Here is a 19,739-nt window from a genome sequence, read left to right as displayed (position 1 = left end):
AGAACTTGAAACTTGTATTATGTTTGTGTATGTGTTATGTTCATAAGTGATTACATGCCAATATTCCTTTTTTCTATTTATGAGAAAAATGCTTTCAAAGTGTGTTTGATTGGAATAAGATTTGGAAATGAACAGTGAACCTTCATCCTGAAGATAGCTTCATGTATTTATTGGTAAGGGTGCCAAACGTGTCGGGTTTGGGTTAAATAATTACAGGTTAAACGGGTGACGGGTGAAAACCATGTAAATCCATACACGACACATTTAATAAAAGGGTAAAAAATCAGAACATGAACACGGACCGTTTATTAAACGGGTAATACCACACGACTCGTTTAACACGTCTAATATTTTTAAATGAGTTAGGTTGGGTTGGGTCGGGTCGGGTCAACACGTTAAACTGTTTAATCCATTTAATTGTTTACCACCCATTTGACCCATTTAACACGATAAGTCACCTAATTAACCATTCATCTATTTATTTAAAAATATTATATAATTTTATAAAATTAACAAAGTAACACAAATAAGTGTGATATTTAAAGATATCGTCCCACACACCATATTATGAAGTACAAACTTCAATCCAAAATATCCAAATTCCACCAATAAACAACCATATTATAAATCATAAATACAATCCGAAATAACAATCATATGACAAACCACAATCTCAAACAACCACAAATTCCAAGATTCACAAAATCCAGTAAAAGATATAAAATCTCTATCTCAATGACAATGAACAGATTTAACAATCAAATTCTCATGCCCTACAAATTAAAATGAAATATTATATAACATTAATAATTAAATAGACTCATTACTAAATAAGTATAAAAAACTTGGCATTACCTCTCTTTAGTTATGATCAATTATAGAATTAGAAGTTAGAACATTGAGCAGATATAGTTTTATTAGACTTCATATTTTGATAAAAAAAATATCTTCATCTATTTCCCCTTCCGAATCATCACTAGAATCATCTACAACTAAGCACAGCAAAACATAAATGAATCAATGATCACATGGATTAGTATAATGAGAAAAACAATACTAGTAAAATGGAATCAAACTTATTGCTTTTCCCATGAATCCAATCTCTAGTACAAATCAAAGCTTGGACAGTTTCTGGCAAAAGTGAACTGCGATATTTATTCAAAACTCTACCTTCGGTACTAAATACAGATTCAGATGCAACTGTAGAAATAGGAATTATCATCACATCACAAGCCAACTGAGACAATATAGGATGCCGAAACTGCTCTCCTTTCCAAAAGGTTAGAATATCTAAGTCTTTCTTTCGATCAAGCCTTTTTTCATTAAAATACAACTGCAACTCAGTCACTTGACGGGAGAATCTTTTCCTTCACGTTTTTCAAAATCCTACATTTTATACAAAATAATTATGAATATACAATAAAAATATCTTGATCACATTCAATTCAAATAAACTAAATTATATTTTTCCTGAAAAAGGCTTTTGGAATCATCAAGACCTTGAGTCTCGCTAACTTGTTTCTCAATACTTAAAGCACTTGGAACAACATGTAACAAGTTGACAGTGTACAATTCAAAGAGCTCAAATAAAGTATCTTGAACACACTTGAACTCATAAGCATCACCACCATAAAGTTTTGAATAAGCCCAATCGACAAACTGAATCTTATATCGTGGATCTAAGATGATGGCAATTGAAAGAATCACACTATACTTTTTGACCAATACTTGTCAAACTTGGCATATATATGACTTCCCATTATCCTCATAAAACTATCATAATCTGTCAATGCCTCCTTCAAAGTATGTTGAACTAGGAATACTTGGGGAAAATACAAATTAGCTGTGGGATATGTTGTATTAGAGAATAAACAAGTAATTTTATGAAACACTCTGAACAAATAGAAATCTTCTCTACTTTGCTCCATTCTTCTTTGGAAGGGAAATGTCTATAATTAGAATCACTCAACTATAAATGAATAAATGCACAACGATAAAAATGTGCACTGTCAAGCATAATATAAGTTGAGTTCCACCTAGTTAGAACATCTCCTCGTAAACCTTTTTTTACTCTCCAATGAAACTTGAGCAACACAATCCATGAACTTCTTTTTCCTTCCCGATGAACCTTTAAAATATTTGATGCTTTCTCGAATTTTTATCACTGATTCATCAATTTCTTTAAGTCCATCTTGGACTATCAAATTAAGAATATGTGCACAACACTGAACAAGGAAGAACTCACCATTCCTCAAGAGAGCATTTTTAAGGTTAAGTTGACTCTTCAACAACTAAAAAAAAACCTTACTAGAAGCATTATCCAAAGTCAAAGAAATAATTTCCTTTCAATTCCCCAATCAGTTAAAAATGTATAAATTTTCTCAAACAATGCAATACCAGTATGGGGAAGGGCATAAGATAAAAGTTTAGAATTTTTTTCTGTAACTTCCAATCTAGATCAACAAAATGGGCTGTGAGAGAAACTTACTCATCATTTGATATAGAAGTCCACAAATCAGATGTCAAACAATTTCTTCCAGGAAGGGAACCCAACACAATTTTAAGTTTATCCTTCTCTCTCCTATACATTTTTAACACATCTGAATTTGCAGTATATCTAGAAGGCATCTTGATATTCTCATAATCATAATTGAACATTGCTCTAATATCCTCATATTGGACAAATCGAAATGGTAAATCATGCTTAAGTATTGTCTCAACCTCTAACTCACGAAACTTTTCAGGATCAAATTTTGTGGATCGCATTAACATAGATCCTTGACCTTAACTTAGAAGTAATTGCCCAGTATCCTTGGTGTCTTTTTCACACATTTTTCCATGTGAGTATACATGTTACCAATTCCATGACTAGAATCACATATATATTTGATACCACAAATATTACATGCAGCATGTTTTTTGCCGTCTGGATATTTTTCCTTTAATTCTGTAAAATATTTCCATACTATTGAAGCCTTTTGTCGCTTACGATTAGATTTACCTTTTTCTGTAGTTGTACCAGTTGATGTCTATGTTGTTTGAGCTGCAACTACATTAGATTCATGCCTGACTTGATCTCCTTCATCAGAAATTATAATATTGTGTTCGGAAGAATCCATCTATTTAAGACAAAAAAAATATAGTTAAATAATATAGTAAAGTAGTATGCTAAAGGGAAGATTCTTAAGTCCTCAAACACAAAGCAGTTATGCTTCATCATTCTACAATCTGCATAGATATTTTTGTGTATTTGAATTTGACTTAAGCCTGTATTCTTTCTGCTTAATATCTGATTTGTATCCTATGAATTAGAATGGTGTTAGCTTATAATAGAGGTTCTGTCAAATGCAAACTATAATCAAATATGAATATTTAGCTTGTATAGCATCAACGAGCTTATAATAAGCCACAATCTGGGCCATCAAATTCATTCCCATGGAAAACTTAGAAGATGAAAGAAGTATTGACATCTATTTCAAATATTTTCAAAGAATTGCTCGCAAGAGTTGAGTTTTCCCCATGTTAGATCTAAGACAGAGTAGAAAATGACAACCTGACCTACGAATACACAATGATTTGCTAGATCTAATACATTGAGTTAAGACTGACAATACCAAGGTTATTTCATCGAGCAAAAATAGAAAAATATAAATATTGATTTCATTTTCACCATCCAGAAAAATATAGCTTTCATTTTCATAAATATAAATACCAAAAAATATATAGATTTCATAAATATAAATACTGAAAAAAATATATATAGTTTTCATTTTCATCCAACAAAAATAGAAAAATATCCAAGAATAATATCATTGTTAAATACCAAGATTTGTGAGGAGAGAAGCGAACAACTCAATGATGGTGGAGGAAGAAAGCGCTTTCACAAGATTTACTCCTAGCAACTCAGATCTAACACATATCTACTTGAAGATTCATAGATCTGAGTTGCGATCGCAGATGACAACAACTGTACAAGTCAGTGATGGCGGAATTAGAGGTGAACAACTTAGATCATTAAGAGAGATGGAGAGGGAAGGGGTGTGTGTGTGTGTGTGTGTGAGAGAGAGAGAGAGAGAGAGAGAGAGAGAGAGAGAGAGAGAGAGAGAAAGAGAGGAGTAGTCATTCAGTTCAACAATCTCCTACTAGGGTTAAGAAAAGATCACTTTATATATGTTCTATTGCCTTTAATTAAAAACAAAAATTGTTATTTTTTTATAAAATTATTATTTTCTTAATTTTATTTAAACTGGTTGTAAACGGGTTAGCATGTCTAACCTGAACATGATCCGTTTATTAAACATGTTAAATTGGCAGACCCTTTTAACACGAAAACTAGTTAAGGTCTCACCCACATCCGTTTAATCAACGATTAATCATGTCAGTTAATTGTGTCATGTTGGATTTTGACATGTCTATTTATTGGAATGATGGTGATAGCGGGGTACATCCTGTTGGCATTAGCCTGAATTTGCGAATAGGGTATGGCATTATAGTATGGGGATTCCCACAATCCAACCTATATAGAGGTGGCATGGTTATCATTTTCCCATCAAGAGGAGTTGTAGAGCTCTTGATGGTTGTGATGTTGAAATATTTGGGGTTACCATCCGGGTTGATTAGAGGCCAACGCTAAGGCCTTGCTTGGATGAAGTTTTGGGAAGGTTCATAAAGTAAGGTAAGGTAAGGTAAAGGAAGGGAAGGTAAGGGTTGAACTTATATTATGCTTAGGGCAAGAGTAAAGTAAGGGAAGGTTATTTAACTTTTTGTGTTTGGATTGAAGGTAAAGGAAAGTAAGGGTTGGTATTAATATTACCAAAATATCCTTGATTTGTCTTGTGTTTCCAATATTTGTTATCCTAAAGTAATAAAAATAAAACACTATTACCAAAATAGGATACCTTTGAGATATAAACTCAATAATAAAAAATAATTATTATTTAATTAAAAATAATAATGTTTAAGAAAAACACTATTTATTGTTAAACATGAATAAATCAAAATGCGAATATACAATGTTTTATCACAATAAAACAAAATACTAAGGGCATTTTATTATTCTACTAAGGGCATTTTCATCATAAAAAAATATGAACCCTTCTCAACCCTCCAATTTGGAGGGTTGAGAAGTGGAGGTAAAATGGGGTGTTTTCAACCCCCCATTTACCTCCAAAACCTTTACTTTATCCCCAACCCCTCACCCCAAGCAAGGGTTCAAACAACCCTTACCTCCAAAACCCTTCCCAACCCTCCACAATCCTTCACCCCAAGCAAGCCCTAAGGAGTTTTCTATTATGTTTTCAAATCCTTGGCAGTCCCAGGACTAGTTGAGGCCACAATTAGAGTGGGAAAGTTTTATGGCCAACAAGAAACCTATCTCTTTTTGTACTTTTGGTATCTATTTATTTACATATGGATATTTTTAAAACATTTTATTCGATGTTAAACAAACTACAATTAAATTGTTTATCGTTGGGAAATACTTTAGGACTTTGCTTATCTATGAAGTCACCCATCATTGAGTAATCTTGTTACTCACCCTCTCTCTTCTTTATCTTGGCACAGGTCATGGTGTGGTCGATCGTTATGTTGTGTGGGTCTAGTGCCGAGTTTAACATCTATTAGCCTAAGTTTGTCTACATCTTGGGGTTTAGACCAATCTATTGGTCATGTTGTATGTTTTATCTTTGGTTATGTGTACTGGATTTGTGTGTGCTGTAGTGACACTAGGTATCGGAGGAGTGTCGTATGTACCTAAATCCAAAGTTGTGAGTTTGTGAGATGTGGATTTGTTTGTTTGTTTTTGTCATTGACAGATGTCATGATGCCTGTCTTAACTTGAGGATTGGGTATGACTCATCCCATTTCAAGTTACCTTAGAGGTTGTCACGAGCTTGTCCTATAGGATGGGGCGTGGAAACTTTAACTAGGATCACTAAGGTCAAATGTATAGATTTTGATATTTCTAATTCAAGCCATTGAGGTAAAACAAATGGGCTCTGATATTCTGACTCTAGTGCCACTGAGGTAAAACAAATGGCTATAGTAAGTTTTTGAGGCACATACTTTTAGAATACTATTCAAATCTGAATATGTACTCTGTTAACTTATTTTGGTTTTGAGACTTGTATTTTGATGAGTATTGCACTCTAATATACAGTACATATATTGTCATTCATGTTGTATTTTTTTTTTGAAGTACTTTTGCACATGTGTTGCTATATTTTAGATCCTTACATCTTAATTCTTAAACTTGGTAAGTTCTCCAATATTTTTAGTTGTTTTCTTATTGGGATTTTAAGCTTATAATGTTGTTGAATATCTCTTTCATATTAGGAGTAGGTTCCCAGTGGATAGCCTAGCAGGGGCCTTCGAGGAGCAAGCATAACCTTAATTCGGCCTATATTAAACTATATTTTTGTTTTGCACTTGTTGTAGTGTGAGACCTTGTATATCTTTGTTTTGTGCTTATTTAATTAAGTTTTTTGGGACCTTATAACTTGCTAGATCCCTTCTTATTTTGTGATTTTGTTAAATTATTCTCTAGTATGTTTTCTTATTGCACACATTGTTGAGGCCTTGCATGTCCACTGGGTTTCCACCCTATGGGTGTGCGTTCGTTAGTTGGTAGTCCAAGCTCCGCTGGGTTGGGTTAGGGGTGTGATAATGTATGTAAATAATATCATACCCAAATAAAAAATGGTGAGGTCTAGATATTGCAATAACATTTTCTAGGTATAAAATTTTGAAATTTACTAAAACTTACTTGGATATTGAATGGCTCCCTAAAGTGGTTTTCCTAGCATGATTATAAATCTAATAATGCAATCAAAACATGCAAATTTTTTTTTTAAAAAAATTGATTATTAACATGATAACGACAATTTTAAGTCTTAAATTCCGCAATAATAACAAATTGATTAACTCAAAGTCGAAAACCCAATACGTTAAATTTAAAAGTTGGTAATTAACTCAATCTACACAACAAATTAAAGCACCACATTTAAACCATGGCATGGTTATATAGTAGTCAATAGAAATCCTCAATCAATTGCAAGATTTATCAATCCAACGGAGAGAATAAAAAATCGTAGATCTAATCAAGAAAGCATAGATCACAAATATGTATTATGAATGTATCATATCACAATTGCTTAGGCACCACATATAATGCATAAAATTCAAAGATCTCAATGAGATAATTTAGTACACAAAAATATAAAGGTTAGATAGTGTGTAAATTGTGTCATGACTATGACTTGCACATTTTTTTTAATCAAAACTCTAAATCACAATTTGTGATTATGCATAAAATTCAAAGATCTCCATGAGATAACTCAGTACACAAAGATATATATAAAGGTTACATAGTGTGTATAATTGTGCTATTATGATAGGGACGCAAGTGTATGTACCGATCGTGTAGTAAAGTGCTCAAAAGAGGGGTATCGATCCACAGGAAAGAATGAGAGTACTAGCGCTAGTCCTGATCCCAAACACTAGTCTAAAGAATGGTTGTGTTGTGTGTGAGTAGACTAAGAAACAAGAGAACATAAAATAAGAATATGAATATAAAAATTGGTCGAGAAACAAGGGGACAATGGGATGCCCAAGCATAGTATCTCTCTAGGGTTTGTTAAGTTCAGAAAAAATAAGTTGTAAAAGAATACAATCCTATTTGAAATAAGAGAAATCCTAATATATTCTAAACCCTATTTGCAAGGGTGATTAGAAATTGATTTAGTACAATGCTGATACAGACACACCACAATCACATTGCACTCTATAAAATCTCAATTTGAACTAACAAGAATTTTTGAAATAGATAGGACTTCTTTCGAAGAGATTATACCTAATCTTATACAGAATAGAAATGAGATTTCTCCTAAAATCTATTCCCTACGATTGCAAAAGGCATGTAAATAACTTGTTAAATTGCTCGGGAGGATTGAGGGAGGAGAACTCTTGGCTCCAAAGTACCCAATTGCTAGGCTTACTCATAATCCCCTCCAATTGTGGCATGTCTATGCTAGGTGGGTATTTCGAATAGTCACAAAACACATCATACATGAGAACTAGGGCTTTCGCCTTATTAGAAATCAAGCCATACAAAACACGTAATTAGATTCACATAATATGGATTTCAATTAAAAAACAATTAAAGCAACAAGATCCACAACCAACGTCAAAATAGAATAAAATCCTAAAGTTCAATTATGCCTGAACATCTACAAAATTAGCTCTCTATTAATAGAGAGCAAGCATCCAAACAATAAGATATAATGAGAATCAAAGAAGACATGAAAACCCCATTTTCAATTGTGCTGAGAGATGATTGCCAAAGAATGGCCAAGCATTTCCACAAACATCACCAAGCTGATCTTGACGGCTACAATCCTCCTTCTCCAAGATAGGTGGGCTGATTCTCTCTCTTAATTTGCCTCCAAAGTAGAGCTGTCAAAACGGGCCTAACCCGTCGGGCTGGCCTGCCCGCCAACAAAAATTGGCTGGTTGGGTTGGCCTTTTGTAGGCCCGTTTGGAAGTGGGCCAAAACGGGTCAACCCGTTTGGGTTAGGGTTATGGGCGGGGTGGGCTGGGCTAGCCCGCCCCTTTAATTTACTAATTTTATTTTAAAAAAAAGATTAAATGAGGATAAATGTTTTAGGTGATTTATGTAATATCATGGTATTGATATTTCTCTTATCTATAGTTGTTCAATTCATGTGGGAACTTTTGAATGTTAGGTTAATTGGTTAACTTGGTTGGATATGTTGTTATTTACTTGTTTTATTATTTTAGTTGTGTGATTTATTATAACCTCATATGTAAAATATTTTTTGAAATATATCTTTGTATTATGTTTTGTGCTTTAATAAATATCTTTAGGTTTGGTTTCTTAAAAAAAAAAAATCAATATATAAAATATATAAATTTTAAATGTTTTATATTTTTAGTGGGTCGGCCCGCTCAACCCGCCAACCCAAGGTGGGTTGGGTCGGGTTGGCATTTTGCCAACTCACCAAATGTCGGGCCAGCCAGCTTCGTCCCGCCAAATGGCGGGTTTTGGTAGCCCGCGGGCCGGCCCACCCTGCCAGCCCGTTTTAACAGGTCTACTCCAAAGTTGTGGATATCCATGCCCTTTCTTTCCCCTAAACCTCGCCTTCGAATAGAACCAAAAGTTACCCTAACAATCCTCTTCAGAAATATTTATATCTAGCCACTTACTGGTTGCTTACGGGGGTAAGAACACGGCCACAAGGAATTGGGGATGATGAATAGCAAGCCTTGTGGGATCACTTACAGGTATAAGTCCTGTATGTAAGGTCTTCTGTCTTGTGTTATGTCCAGCTTACGATCATAAGTGCTAGACCATAAGCCCCTATGGATTGTCCTAGCGACTACCCTTACTGATGTATGTTGTGCTTATAAACCTCTCTAGACATTCTTTAAGGTCTGACTTAAGGGTGTAAGTCATGCCCGTAAGGTCTTCTGGTTTGTCTTTATGATCCTCCTTAAGGGCATAAGTATGCTTGCAAGGTTCTCTCGAAGAGACTTACAACCGTAAGCAAGGCTGTAAGGTGACCGTAAGTGAGTTTGTCTTAGCCTGTTCTTCATGAATGATGCCAAGAAAGCTCCATCTTCATCTATTTGGCTCTAGAATTCTTCTTTTGGCTTTCTCTTGTCATTAAGCACTGTCCAAAGCCTGAGAATGCAAAATATAACATGTTTAACATCAAATTCTATAGTGTTACTCTAATACATACCTAATGAGTGTACAAAATGATATTAAATGTTGTGTAATCATACACTCATCATATTACTTTGATTTGCACATTTTTTCATCGGAAACCTAAATCTCAGTTTGTGAATATGCAAAGAAAAGTTAATTGCCTCCCTTAAATAATGAAGGTAATAACTACTATTAAAATGAGAATCATTATCAACAGTAGTTTATACCTATGTTTGGATACACAACAGTTAGAATGGTAATGGAGTGTGTAAAGAATGAATAATGGCACTGTACAAGCATATTTATTCCGCCAAAAATTAGGAGGAATGAATAGTATTAACCTTTGAAATAACACTTTTGCCCCTTTAAATATTTTATTAAATAAAATTTATAAAATTAAATAATTAAATAAATAATAACTAAAATAAATAATAATTAAAATAAAAAATAATTATACATAATTATAATGATAAAACTAAAATAACATTTTTTTACCATAAAACTAATAATTAATTAAAATGAGATATTAATGTGAATATTTAATAATAATAATTATTTTAATAATAATATTCAAAATATTTTTTTAATAAAAAATTTATTTATCATTAATTACATGTAATCGGATTTATGTGTATCAAGGGTGTAAAAGTAATTTTGTCATATCCCCCTCTTACTTTTTTCATTCCAACCAAATATAGTTTTCATTCTTATTCCTATTCCTACAGTCTCATTACCATTCTCTTTTCCATTCCCATTCTATTCACATTCCGTGAACCATAGTGAAATCTTATTAGTGTTAAAGGGTCGTTTGGATTGCGGAATAGGGATGGTAAGGGGGAATGAGAAGAAGGGAGGAATAGGAATGAGAATATGGGGATAATGATGAAAGTGTTTGGTTGGAAGGAGTGGGAGTTATGAATGAGAAAAGTAAGAGAGAGAAATATAAGAAAATGACATATATGCCCTTTCATATAAATAGGATGATATTTTAAAAAACAATAGTTTACATTTAATAGTTAATAGTTAAAATGATTATTAAATATTTATAATATAATTAATTATTTATTTTAATTTGTTGTTATTAAATATTCTATCGAATTAATATAACTTAAGAAAATTTTGATATATTAAATAATAAATAAGTAACATTATTTATTATTATTATTAAGTATTTGCAATATATTTACTTATTTATTTTAATTAATTAAAATGAAATATTAAAACTAATTAATATAACGTATAACCATATAATTTTAATATTATTTACCAATATAAAAAAACAATTGTAAAATCCATTGGCAAAGCATATTTTTGACATATTAAATAATAAATAATAAATAATTAACATGATTTATTAATATTAACAATATAATAACTTATTTATTTTACCAATATAAAAAACAATTGTATAATCCTTGTCTTTTGTGTAGTCCAGTAGTGTTTGTTTATACCCCTACCCCTTTGTTGTGATTCTTGATCCATCCTAGAATAAAGAATACAATATGACACACATGTCAACATATTCAAACCATTCCACGTATAAAACATCTTTGTTGTAATACAAAAGAATAATTATTCATTCCATATTTGTACATAATACCATTCCATGTTCATTCCATATTAAACAAAATAATATTTCATAGATGAAATCATTTCATGTCATGTAATAATAATACGGAAAAACTGTTCATCAAAAATAACAATACATAAAAATTTTGTAATTAATTTGAACGCCAAGTGTTAAACATTTTTGTAGCCATGTCTAGCCTAAATTGGGTCCATCATCTGTTGGATCAATGGCTGTAATGATATCGGTGTCATCTTCAATGTTGTCCTCCATCATATCAGAATTAACTTCATCCTCTGCAGGGTCCACTGTCATTTCTTTTCGAATAAAGTTATGTAGAAGACAACATGCGTTAATAATACGCCTTTGAGAAACTATATTGTAAAAACTTGGACTCGATAAAATTTTTCAACAAATTTTTAAATGGTCAAATGTCCTTTCAATCACATTTCTAGCAGCAACATGTTTCATGTTAAAGAATTCTTGCGCCGTAACTGGTTGTCGGCCATTTGCCCATGAACTTAAGTGATAACGTTGACCACGAAAAGGTGCAAGAAATCTTGGTGAATTTGCATATCCAGAATCAACCAAGTAATAGCACCCTAATAGGCAAAGACATGTTTGTTGTTAGCTAATATCATTACTAATAAAATTAAGAACATGTTCTAGTTACCATTTTGAACTTTTAACCCATTGGGCTTTGTAATAGCATCTCTTAGAACTCGACCATCATGTGCTGAACCTTCCTATCCAGACAATACGTATATAAATTGCATGTCTTGCGAGCAAACACCGAGCACATTAGTAGTTATTTCTGCTTTTCTTGTTCTATATCTTGGGTGATCAACTTTTGACACATTCACATGAATATGAGTTCCATCTAATGCTCCAAGACAATTCTACATTGAAGTAAACATCTTATTATTAACAAGGCATCTACCATATTTTTCCAACAACTATAAACAATTATTGTATGAAATTACCTTAAACATTTTCCATCTATGATCATTTGAATTCTCGAGAATAGGTTCGGATTTCTTCAATAGTACACCGTGGCATAGGATAATTTCCTTTAGGACGGCATAAAAATGTCGGCTAACGGTCTCAGCTGATCTGACAAAGTCAAACTTAATTATTCTATTTTTTATGTGGTGTGCCACAATGTTTAAGAACATTGAGATCATTTCATCGACCATGACATTTCTCATGCCGTGAAGCCCACCGGTAGTGGTCAATAATTGACATAATTTATGAAAACAAAGACGATCCATCCGTAGTTTATTGATACACTTGACATCTCTCTCATAAACTACATGAAACATATACTCAAGTTGTCTATGACGCCTACTACTTGTTGACTCAATCTCATAATGGATGACATTGTCTTGATCATTTTCCTCACTTATTGCACAAATGGTTACGATGATGTTCACAACGAAAAAAATGCATGCATACATCATGTGAAGCAATTGCTCCACATGAACATCTTCCACGTTTTCATTAGCCATATCTAAAATTTACAAATGAAACAAGATACGTTTCGTAAGAATGATTAAACTATGAGTTCAACTATGATATGTATATATGTCATTAGCCAAATCAAATTGTATATATGTCATTAGCCAAATCAAATTGTTTTTTTTAATTTTATTTTTAAATTGATTTTTTTAATTATTGATTATATAAACAAATAAATAATTGTAGAGGATACACCTAACAATATTATATATATACATAATATGTGTTTATTTTAAAATGTTAGTAATTACTTATTTTACATAGGGTATATAAGCATTCGTTTCATCTTTACTTTTTGTAATTATAATTACTAAATACAAGACATTTGATAATTTCAAGTGTTTGGACATGTAATATCCACTAAGCCATAAAAACTACCCTAATTTAAAAAAAAACCTCATCACCGTCAAGCCTTAAAAAAACTCATATAAAGACTATGATATGTATATATATCATTCCTATACAAAAATAGATGGGGAAAATTTGGGATAAATTAATTTTAAATTAATTATTTATCTACAGTATAATTAAGGATATGGAGGGTAAGATATTTATTGCTTCAATTGTTCATTCGTCACAAATTTTTACTCATGTAATTCTTTCTCAAATTCTTGATTTTTTTTTGGTCAATAATTTTTTTTTTTGAAGATAAATTTTTATGTTTGAAGATAAACTTTTGATTTTGCCAAGTGATATGTTTGAAGATAAATTTTTATGTTTGAAGATAACCTGGTGATAAATTTTTTTGATCAATCAAAGAGCAAAGGATAAACATATGATCTATATTTTGATAGGTGATATGTTTGAAGATAAATTTTTGATTTTCATCTAGATATGTTTGTATGATCATGGCCAAGTGATATGATACTTATCAAGAAAGCAGTGAAAGAGGAGCTTCCAGAAGATAAAGAACTTTATCAAGAGAAGTTGAAAAAAAACTTGGTATTTAAATCTCAACTAGATCGGCGTCCAGAGAGGAAGGGAGAGGAGAAGGACGAGGTGAAGTCGGCGTCGGCGTCAGCGTCAACATTGGCGTCGGCGATGGTTCTAAAGCACAGAGAAGAGGGATGGATCTGAACGGGAAGGAAGTAGATCTCAACGAGAGTATGTATCTCAACTGGAAAAGAGGAAAGAAAAGGTGGAAAATTTTTCAAAAGCAAGGGCAAAATAGTCATTACATGACTCAGGAGTCCAACTCCCCCCAAATTTGACAGGATTAACAACACCCCACATGCAGCCTTCCCATTACCATGCTAACCCTTTACTCACTCCTTTCCTGGTTGCCAAACAAGGGTTTAAACCTCATGGATGCATCCCATTCCCACTCCCAAGGCATGAATCCAGGTGCCAAACGCCCCCTAAGTTTTATTTATTAAATGTACTTGGAGAGGAGACCTAGTCAAATATATAGCCATATGCATGTTATGTGAGGCCTTCCATTATGGGCTTGCAGAAATAGATGGGTTTACCCTGACAATTGCCACCTAATCCATACTTAAATAAACCCAAATATGTTAAATCGATTGAGATGCAATATGCAGAACTTAGTAACAACAACAACAATAATAATCATAATAAATATTAATTTATGAATAGAGGCTATAATTCAATATGCAAAAATGGTATATGTTTTCATAAATGCAAATAATAATTAATAATAACCCCATAAAAGTTAAATTTATATGTAATAAAAACTCCAACTATATATATATATATATATAATGACTCGGCATGGGGATTTGAATTTGGCCATTATACTTAGAGTTGAATGAAATGAGTGGCTTAAGTGTTTATACACAATCTTCTGCATCAATTTAGATAATGTTTGGTTAGATGTGGATGATAATTAAGTGGGTTTTTAATTACAATATATCTATAAATAAATTTTTTTATTTAAACTAGTAAAAAAGTCAAATTTAGTATTTGGTTGAATGTATCTAGAATATTGAATTATAAAATTTTATGTCTGACTAAAGGGATTTATAAATGTGGTTTTGGAAAACATGCATTTGGTTTGATGTATTTAAAGGATATGGACACCTAGGTTAAGGTTACCCATCCACCTTGTGTGACCATTAGGTTCTTTTAATAATAAAATGAAAAACTATTTATATATTTAATTAATTCAATATATGATTGTGTTTTGTTGGGTAAAATTTACTTTATGCATCTAATATTTAGATTATATAAATGTGTATATATATAGACTTTACGTCAACTGCGACGTTCTATATATATATATATAGATTTTACATCAACTACAGATGTTTATAGAACTTCCGCAGATTAACAAAAGTAAGAGAGAGAAAGGAGATAAGAGAGACATACCCGATTTGATTGACTTACTGTTACAATCACTATTGACAGTTCAAATCAAAGTACTATGCAGAGTAATGGGTTGGCATTAAGAATTATGGAGGGTCCTAATAGAATCGAGTTGGATGATCATCCCATCTTTATAATAGGGTTTGAGAGTCTTATGTTGGTTAGATTAATTCTTGAGGGTGCTAGTATAAATCAAGTTGGACGATTCAAATTGATAGACTTACTATTGCGATCAAGATTTGACAGTTCAAATCAAAGTACTATACATACCATTTTCTACTATATAACTATTCATGAGCGCGTTAATACTATTTAGATGAAAACATCTCTCACTTAATCACTCACTCTAGGGCCGGTAACGGGGTGGGGCGGGGGCGGGGAGGGGTCTCCCCGTCCCCATGAGAGTCGGGGCGAGGATTCCCTTTCCCCGTCCCCGCGGGGATCCCCATAGGGATCCCTATATACCTATAAGTTTTGATTGTTTTAGAAAATTTTAATACTAATACACACTAACACACATGAAAACCATAAAAATCATTCAAAATAAAGCTCAACAAACCAACATATAAAAAGTTACAAAAACAAAACACTCCAAATGTTTATCAAGCAAAACATGGAATTTAGAATTCATACAATTACAATACTAGAATCTAATACAAGTCCGATACTCAAAATGTAGAATATAAACTATAAAGCCTCCTTGTCTTAGGATTTCATGGCACATAGACGTAGTCCGTAGAGCTTCTTTTATGCAGTCACATAAAAAAGCCAATCAAGTCCGTTGACACAATCTAAAACCTACACACAACAAATTCAATCAAATTAGAAAAATAACAAGGATATGAGGATATCACATAATAAATTAAATCAAATTTGAAAAACATGATATAGTCTTCTAGTAAAATCATAATCAACTTACCATTAATTTGTTAAACACAAAATCCAACTCCACACTTATCAACTCATAAATTAATTGCGGTTCCATCCTTATGATGAACATCAACCTAAAATATAAATCAAGCAAAAAAATAAATTCTATTAATATAACAATGTATATAACGTTTAAGCATTGAATATTTAATACCTTACCTCTTCATCCACCACATCCATATCATCACTAATTGTGTAACATGTAGAATGAGCGGTTGTTGAATTAGAATCTTAAAAATTATAAACATTTATTAGATCAAACTATTCATTAAAATATGTAATAGTTATATATTTCACCCATCTTTACTTACCTTTCATTTGAGTCCATAACCAATTTTGTGTACACATTAATGCTTCAAGTATGTCAGGATGAAGGCTACTATGGTGTGGACTCACAACTCACCCACTTGTACTGAAAGCCGACTCTGAAGCCACGGTAGACACAAGAATTGCCAAAATATCTCTAGCAATCAATTACAGTGTAGGATAATTAAGTACCGTTCTCCACCAACTTAAAGTATCAAAATCACCTTTTCCTGGTATCAAACGCTCTTCCAAATGATGATCAAATTCTGTACTGACAGTCTCCTTTTCAGTCTCAATAGAAGCAACAAATAAGTCAAAATTACTCATTGATTTTGACTCTTCACTTAATGATGATTGGGTAGGATAATCTTTTGATGACTTTGAACAACCACCATATCCACCGATGTTGAACTTTGCTGAATATTCAGAAATTAAATGATAACAAATCTTTTGAATTCTATCAATTTCCATCTTTGCCACTTCATCACCATAAATAAGAGGGCAATAATATTCCAATAGCTTCATCTTATACCGAGGATCCAAAATAGTTGCTACACTCATAATACCATGCATTTGAGTCCAATATTTATCAAATTTTTCCATCAGTTTTTATTCCATAGCTTGAATATGAGGTCGGCCACAATTAATCCACTGTTTCAATGCTAATTTAATATCACAAATCTTGGAAAAATAAATATTAGCAATAGGGTACTTAGTTCTAGAAAATACCTCTGTGATAGCATGAAACATTTTTAGTTTGCCACAAATTTCTTGAGCCATTTCCCACTCTTCATCCAATGGGACATATTTGTAAAAAGGCTCCCTTTGCTTCAAGCGTTTAAAAACATCCTTGTAACAAATAGCAACATTAAGCATGAAGTATGTAGAATTCCATCTTGTCTTGTAATCTAAAATCAATTTTTTAGTGCAAGAAACTTTCAACTGGCGAGCTGTTTCTTCAAACTTCTCATTCCTTTTAGGTGTTGCACTCCAAAAAGCAACACTTTCACGAACTTTTTCAATAGCTTCAAAAATAACCTCCAAGCCATCTTTAACAATTAAGTTCAAAATATGGTCACAACATCGCATATGCAAAAATGTCCCATCCATCCAAAGAGTATTAGAATATAACTTGTTCAAAAGCAAATTCACTAGTGAGTCATTAGTAGAACAGTTATCTAAAGTCAATGTAGACAAATTTTGATCAATATTCCAATCCATCAAACAGTTAATTAGCGCATCACAAAGCACATCAGCAGTATATGAACATGGAATATAAATGAACCTAATCACATAAAATATGAAATGATATTAAAAGTATTTACATAAAACACCAAATAAATATGAAATTAAAAAAATAAAAAAATAATACCTGATAATTCGACCTTGCAAACTCCATGATGCATCAATATAATGTGCCATAATAGCCATAAAACCTTTCTTTTGATTGCTTGATGTCCACATATCAGTTGTGATTGCAAATCTATTAGTATTTTCTTCAAACAATTTCATTGTCTTTGCCCTTTCATGCTCATATATTTTGAGAATATCCTTTTTCAATGTTCCCCTAGAAATATTTTTAAATAATGGTTGGATAACTCCAACAAACTTTCGAAACCCAAGATGCTCAACCATTGTTAATGGATACTCATGTAAAACAATCATGGAAGCTAACTCTTTTCTTGCAACCTCTTTATCAAAAGAAAATGTGCCAAGTGAAACCTTTCCTTCATTATTTATCTTACCTTTTAAATTACTTTGCTTAATATCTCTTGTCTTCCTTAATGGACATGATGCAAAATGACCATGTAAATGTTTAGTCCCATTCTTTGATTCTCCTCCAAGCTTCTTTTGACAATAATTACATATTGCCTTCCATTTATCATCTATTTTTTCTTTCTTAAAATGGTTCCATACCGCCGAAGTCAATTTTCGCTTAATGCCCAAGTTCACTTCTTGATTGTCATTTGTAAAAATTGTTTGATTTGAAGTATTTGGTGTTGTTGATTCAAGGCATGCTCTATATTATTCACTATTCATTTGTGCTATAGAATGGCCGCAACTTTGAACGGGTGAAACATTTTGGGGTGGATTATAACTGGCCTCGTCCATGATAATGTTATTTATTCACCTAAAAATAAAAATTATTTTAGAGGAGAAAAATAATTAAAGGTAGGATGATTTAACAAGCAAAAACATCAAGAGAATGAAGCATGTAGAGGTAGAAAAAATACATCAAGCATGTTCTTTGATTGATTTATATTCTTTTAAGAAGAGACAATGTAAATGAGTCCAATAAAACATGGCATACATAACCATATTCTAATAATTCTATCTTTTTTTATAAACCACATATATAAATTATAGCATAATTCTATCTCTTGAATATAGAAAAAAAAAATAACAATTTGTATATTTAGCTCTCTAACTAACAAGAAAATGCATATTTTTAATTTTACTAATAAGATCTTAATGAAAAAAAGCCTAAAGAATCACTCAGTACTTTTTCAAAAAAAAAAAAAAAATCATTTAGTAAAACTAAAATTAAGAATTGTAAAGAGGGGGCAAAAAACCTGAACAACCATTTGAAAGAGAAATAATAGTATGATCTAAGAATTGAAGACATATCTATCAACTCATATATACGTGTATATAATTTTTTTTGCTCCTCCTGTCTTTCTCTTGAAATTGATTATAAAAATAAAAATAAAAATTTTCAGCCATGCTTTTTCAGTAGGGGATGATTAACTACTCAAAAATCCAAATCCAATGGTTCAAGTTCAACCAAAATCAAAAGTCACATAAAAGATCCCAAACATATTTATAAATACACTAACAATTAACATCACCACATTTATTAACCAGGCAAAATCAACTTTCAGATCAAGGGAAAAAAACAAGGAAAGATGAGAACCTTGTTGGACCTAGGTGAGTTGGGCGCAGGAAGTAGGCGTTGCGGCGGGATTCGGTTCGGCCAAGGGTTTTGTGGATTGTGATACGAGATTCGGTTCGGCCGTTTGGGCTGTTCGGAACTTCGGCGGCTTCGGGCTTCCTGATGATGATGGATAGCAGATGGCATGGTGAGTCGCATGACCTAGGTTTGGATTCTGAAATTGGGGTTTCTCAATGAATCTAATGTCATGTTAGTTAATATAATAATATTTAAGATAATAATGTTATATTAAATATTTAAAAAATGGCAAAACCATAAATAATTTAAATTAAAAATTTATATATATTATTTTTAAACTGGGGACGGGGATCCCCGCGGGGCGGGAATAGGAATCCCCGCCCCCACCTCGTTTAACAAACAGGGATGGGTTGGCCCCGTCCCAGCCCCCACGGGGTGAATGAACCAGGGAATCC

At 32.3% G+C, this 19,739-nt stretch overlaps 1 protein-coding gene across 7 annotated transcripts; it reads right to left on the bottom strand.

Moving 5' to 3' along the window:
- Window positions 1-15,682: 15,682 nt before the first annotated feature.
- LOC120249882 (zinc finger BED domain-containing protein DAYSLEEPER-like) lies at window positions 15,683-19,492 on the bottom strand. Of its 7 annotated transcripts, XR_005532905.1 has the most exons (6): window positions 19,288-19,492; window positions 17,746-18,504; window positions 16,379-17,422; window positions 16,227-16,297; window positions 16,057-16,141; window positions 15,683-15,935 (listed from the first exon to the last, which is right to left on the bottom strand). XR_005532905.1 is itself a non-coding variant. In XM_039258575.1 (4 exons), exons 2-4 carry the CDS (start codon window positions 18,036-18,038, stop codon window positions 15,885-15,887), a joined length of 429 nt encoding a protein of 142 aa, XP_039114509.1. In that variant the 5' UTR covers window positions 18,039-18,504; window positions 19,288-19,492; the 3' UTR covers window positions 15,683-15,884. The 7 variants fall into 7 exon arrangements, 1 of the variants encoding a protein (XP_039114509.1); XR_005532904.1 differs by having other exon boundaries at window positions 16,227-17,422; XR_005532901.1 differs by having other exon boundaries at window positions 16,057-16,297.
- Between the last annotated feature and the right edge of the window lie 247 nt (window positions 19,493-19,739).

The sequence above is a fragment of the Dioscorea cayenensis genome, chromosome 19, assembly GCF_009730915.1.
Source record: "Dioscorea cayenensis subsp. rotundata cultivar TDr96_F1 chromosome 19, TDr96_F1_v2_PseudoChromosome.rev07_lg8_w22 25.fasta, whole genome shotgun sequence".
In the NCBI taxonomy this organism is placed as follows: Eukaryota; Viridiplantae; Streptophyta; class Magnoliopsida; order Dioscoreales; family Dioscoreaceae; genus Dioscorea; species Dioscorea cayenensis.
Note: the sequence above shows the minus strand (reverse complement) of the source record. Positions and strands in the feature narration are given on the sequence as shown.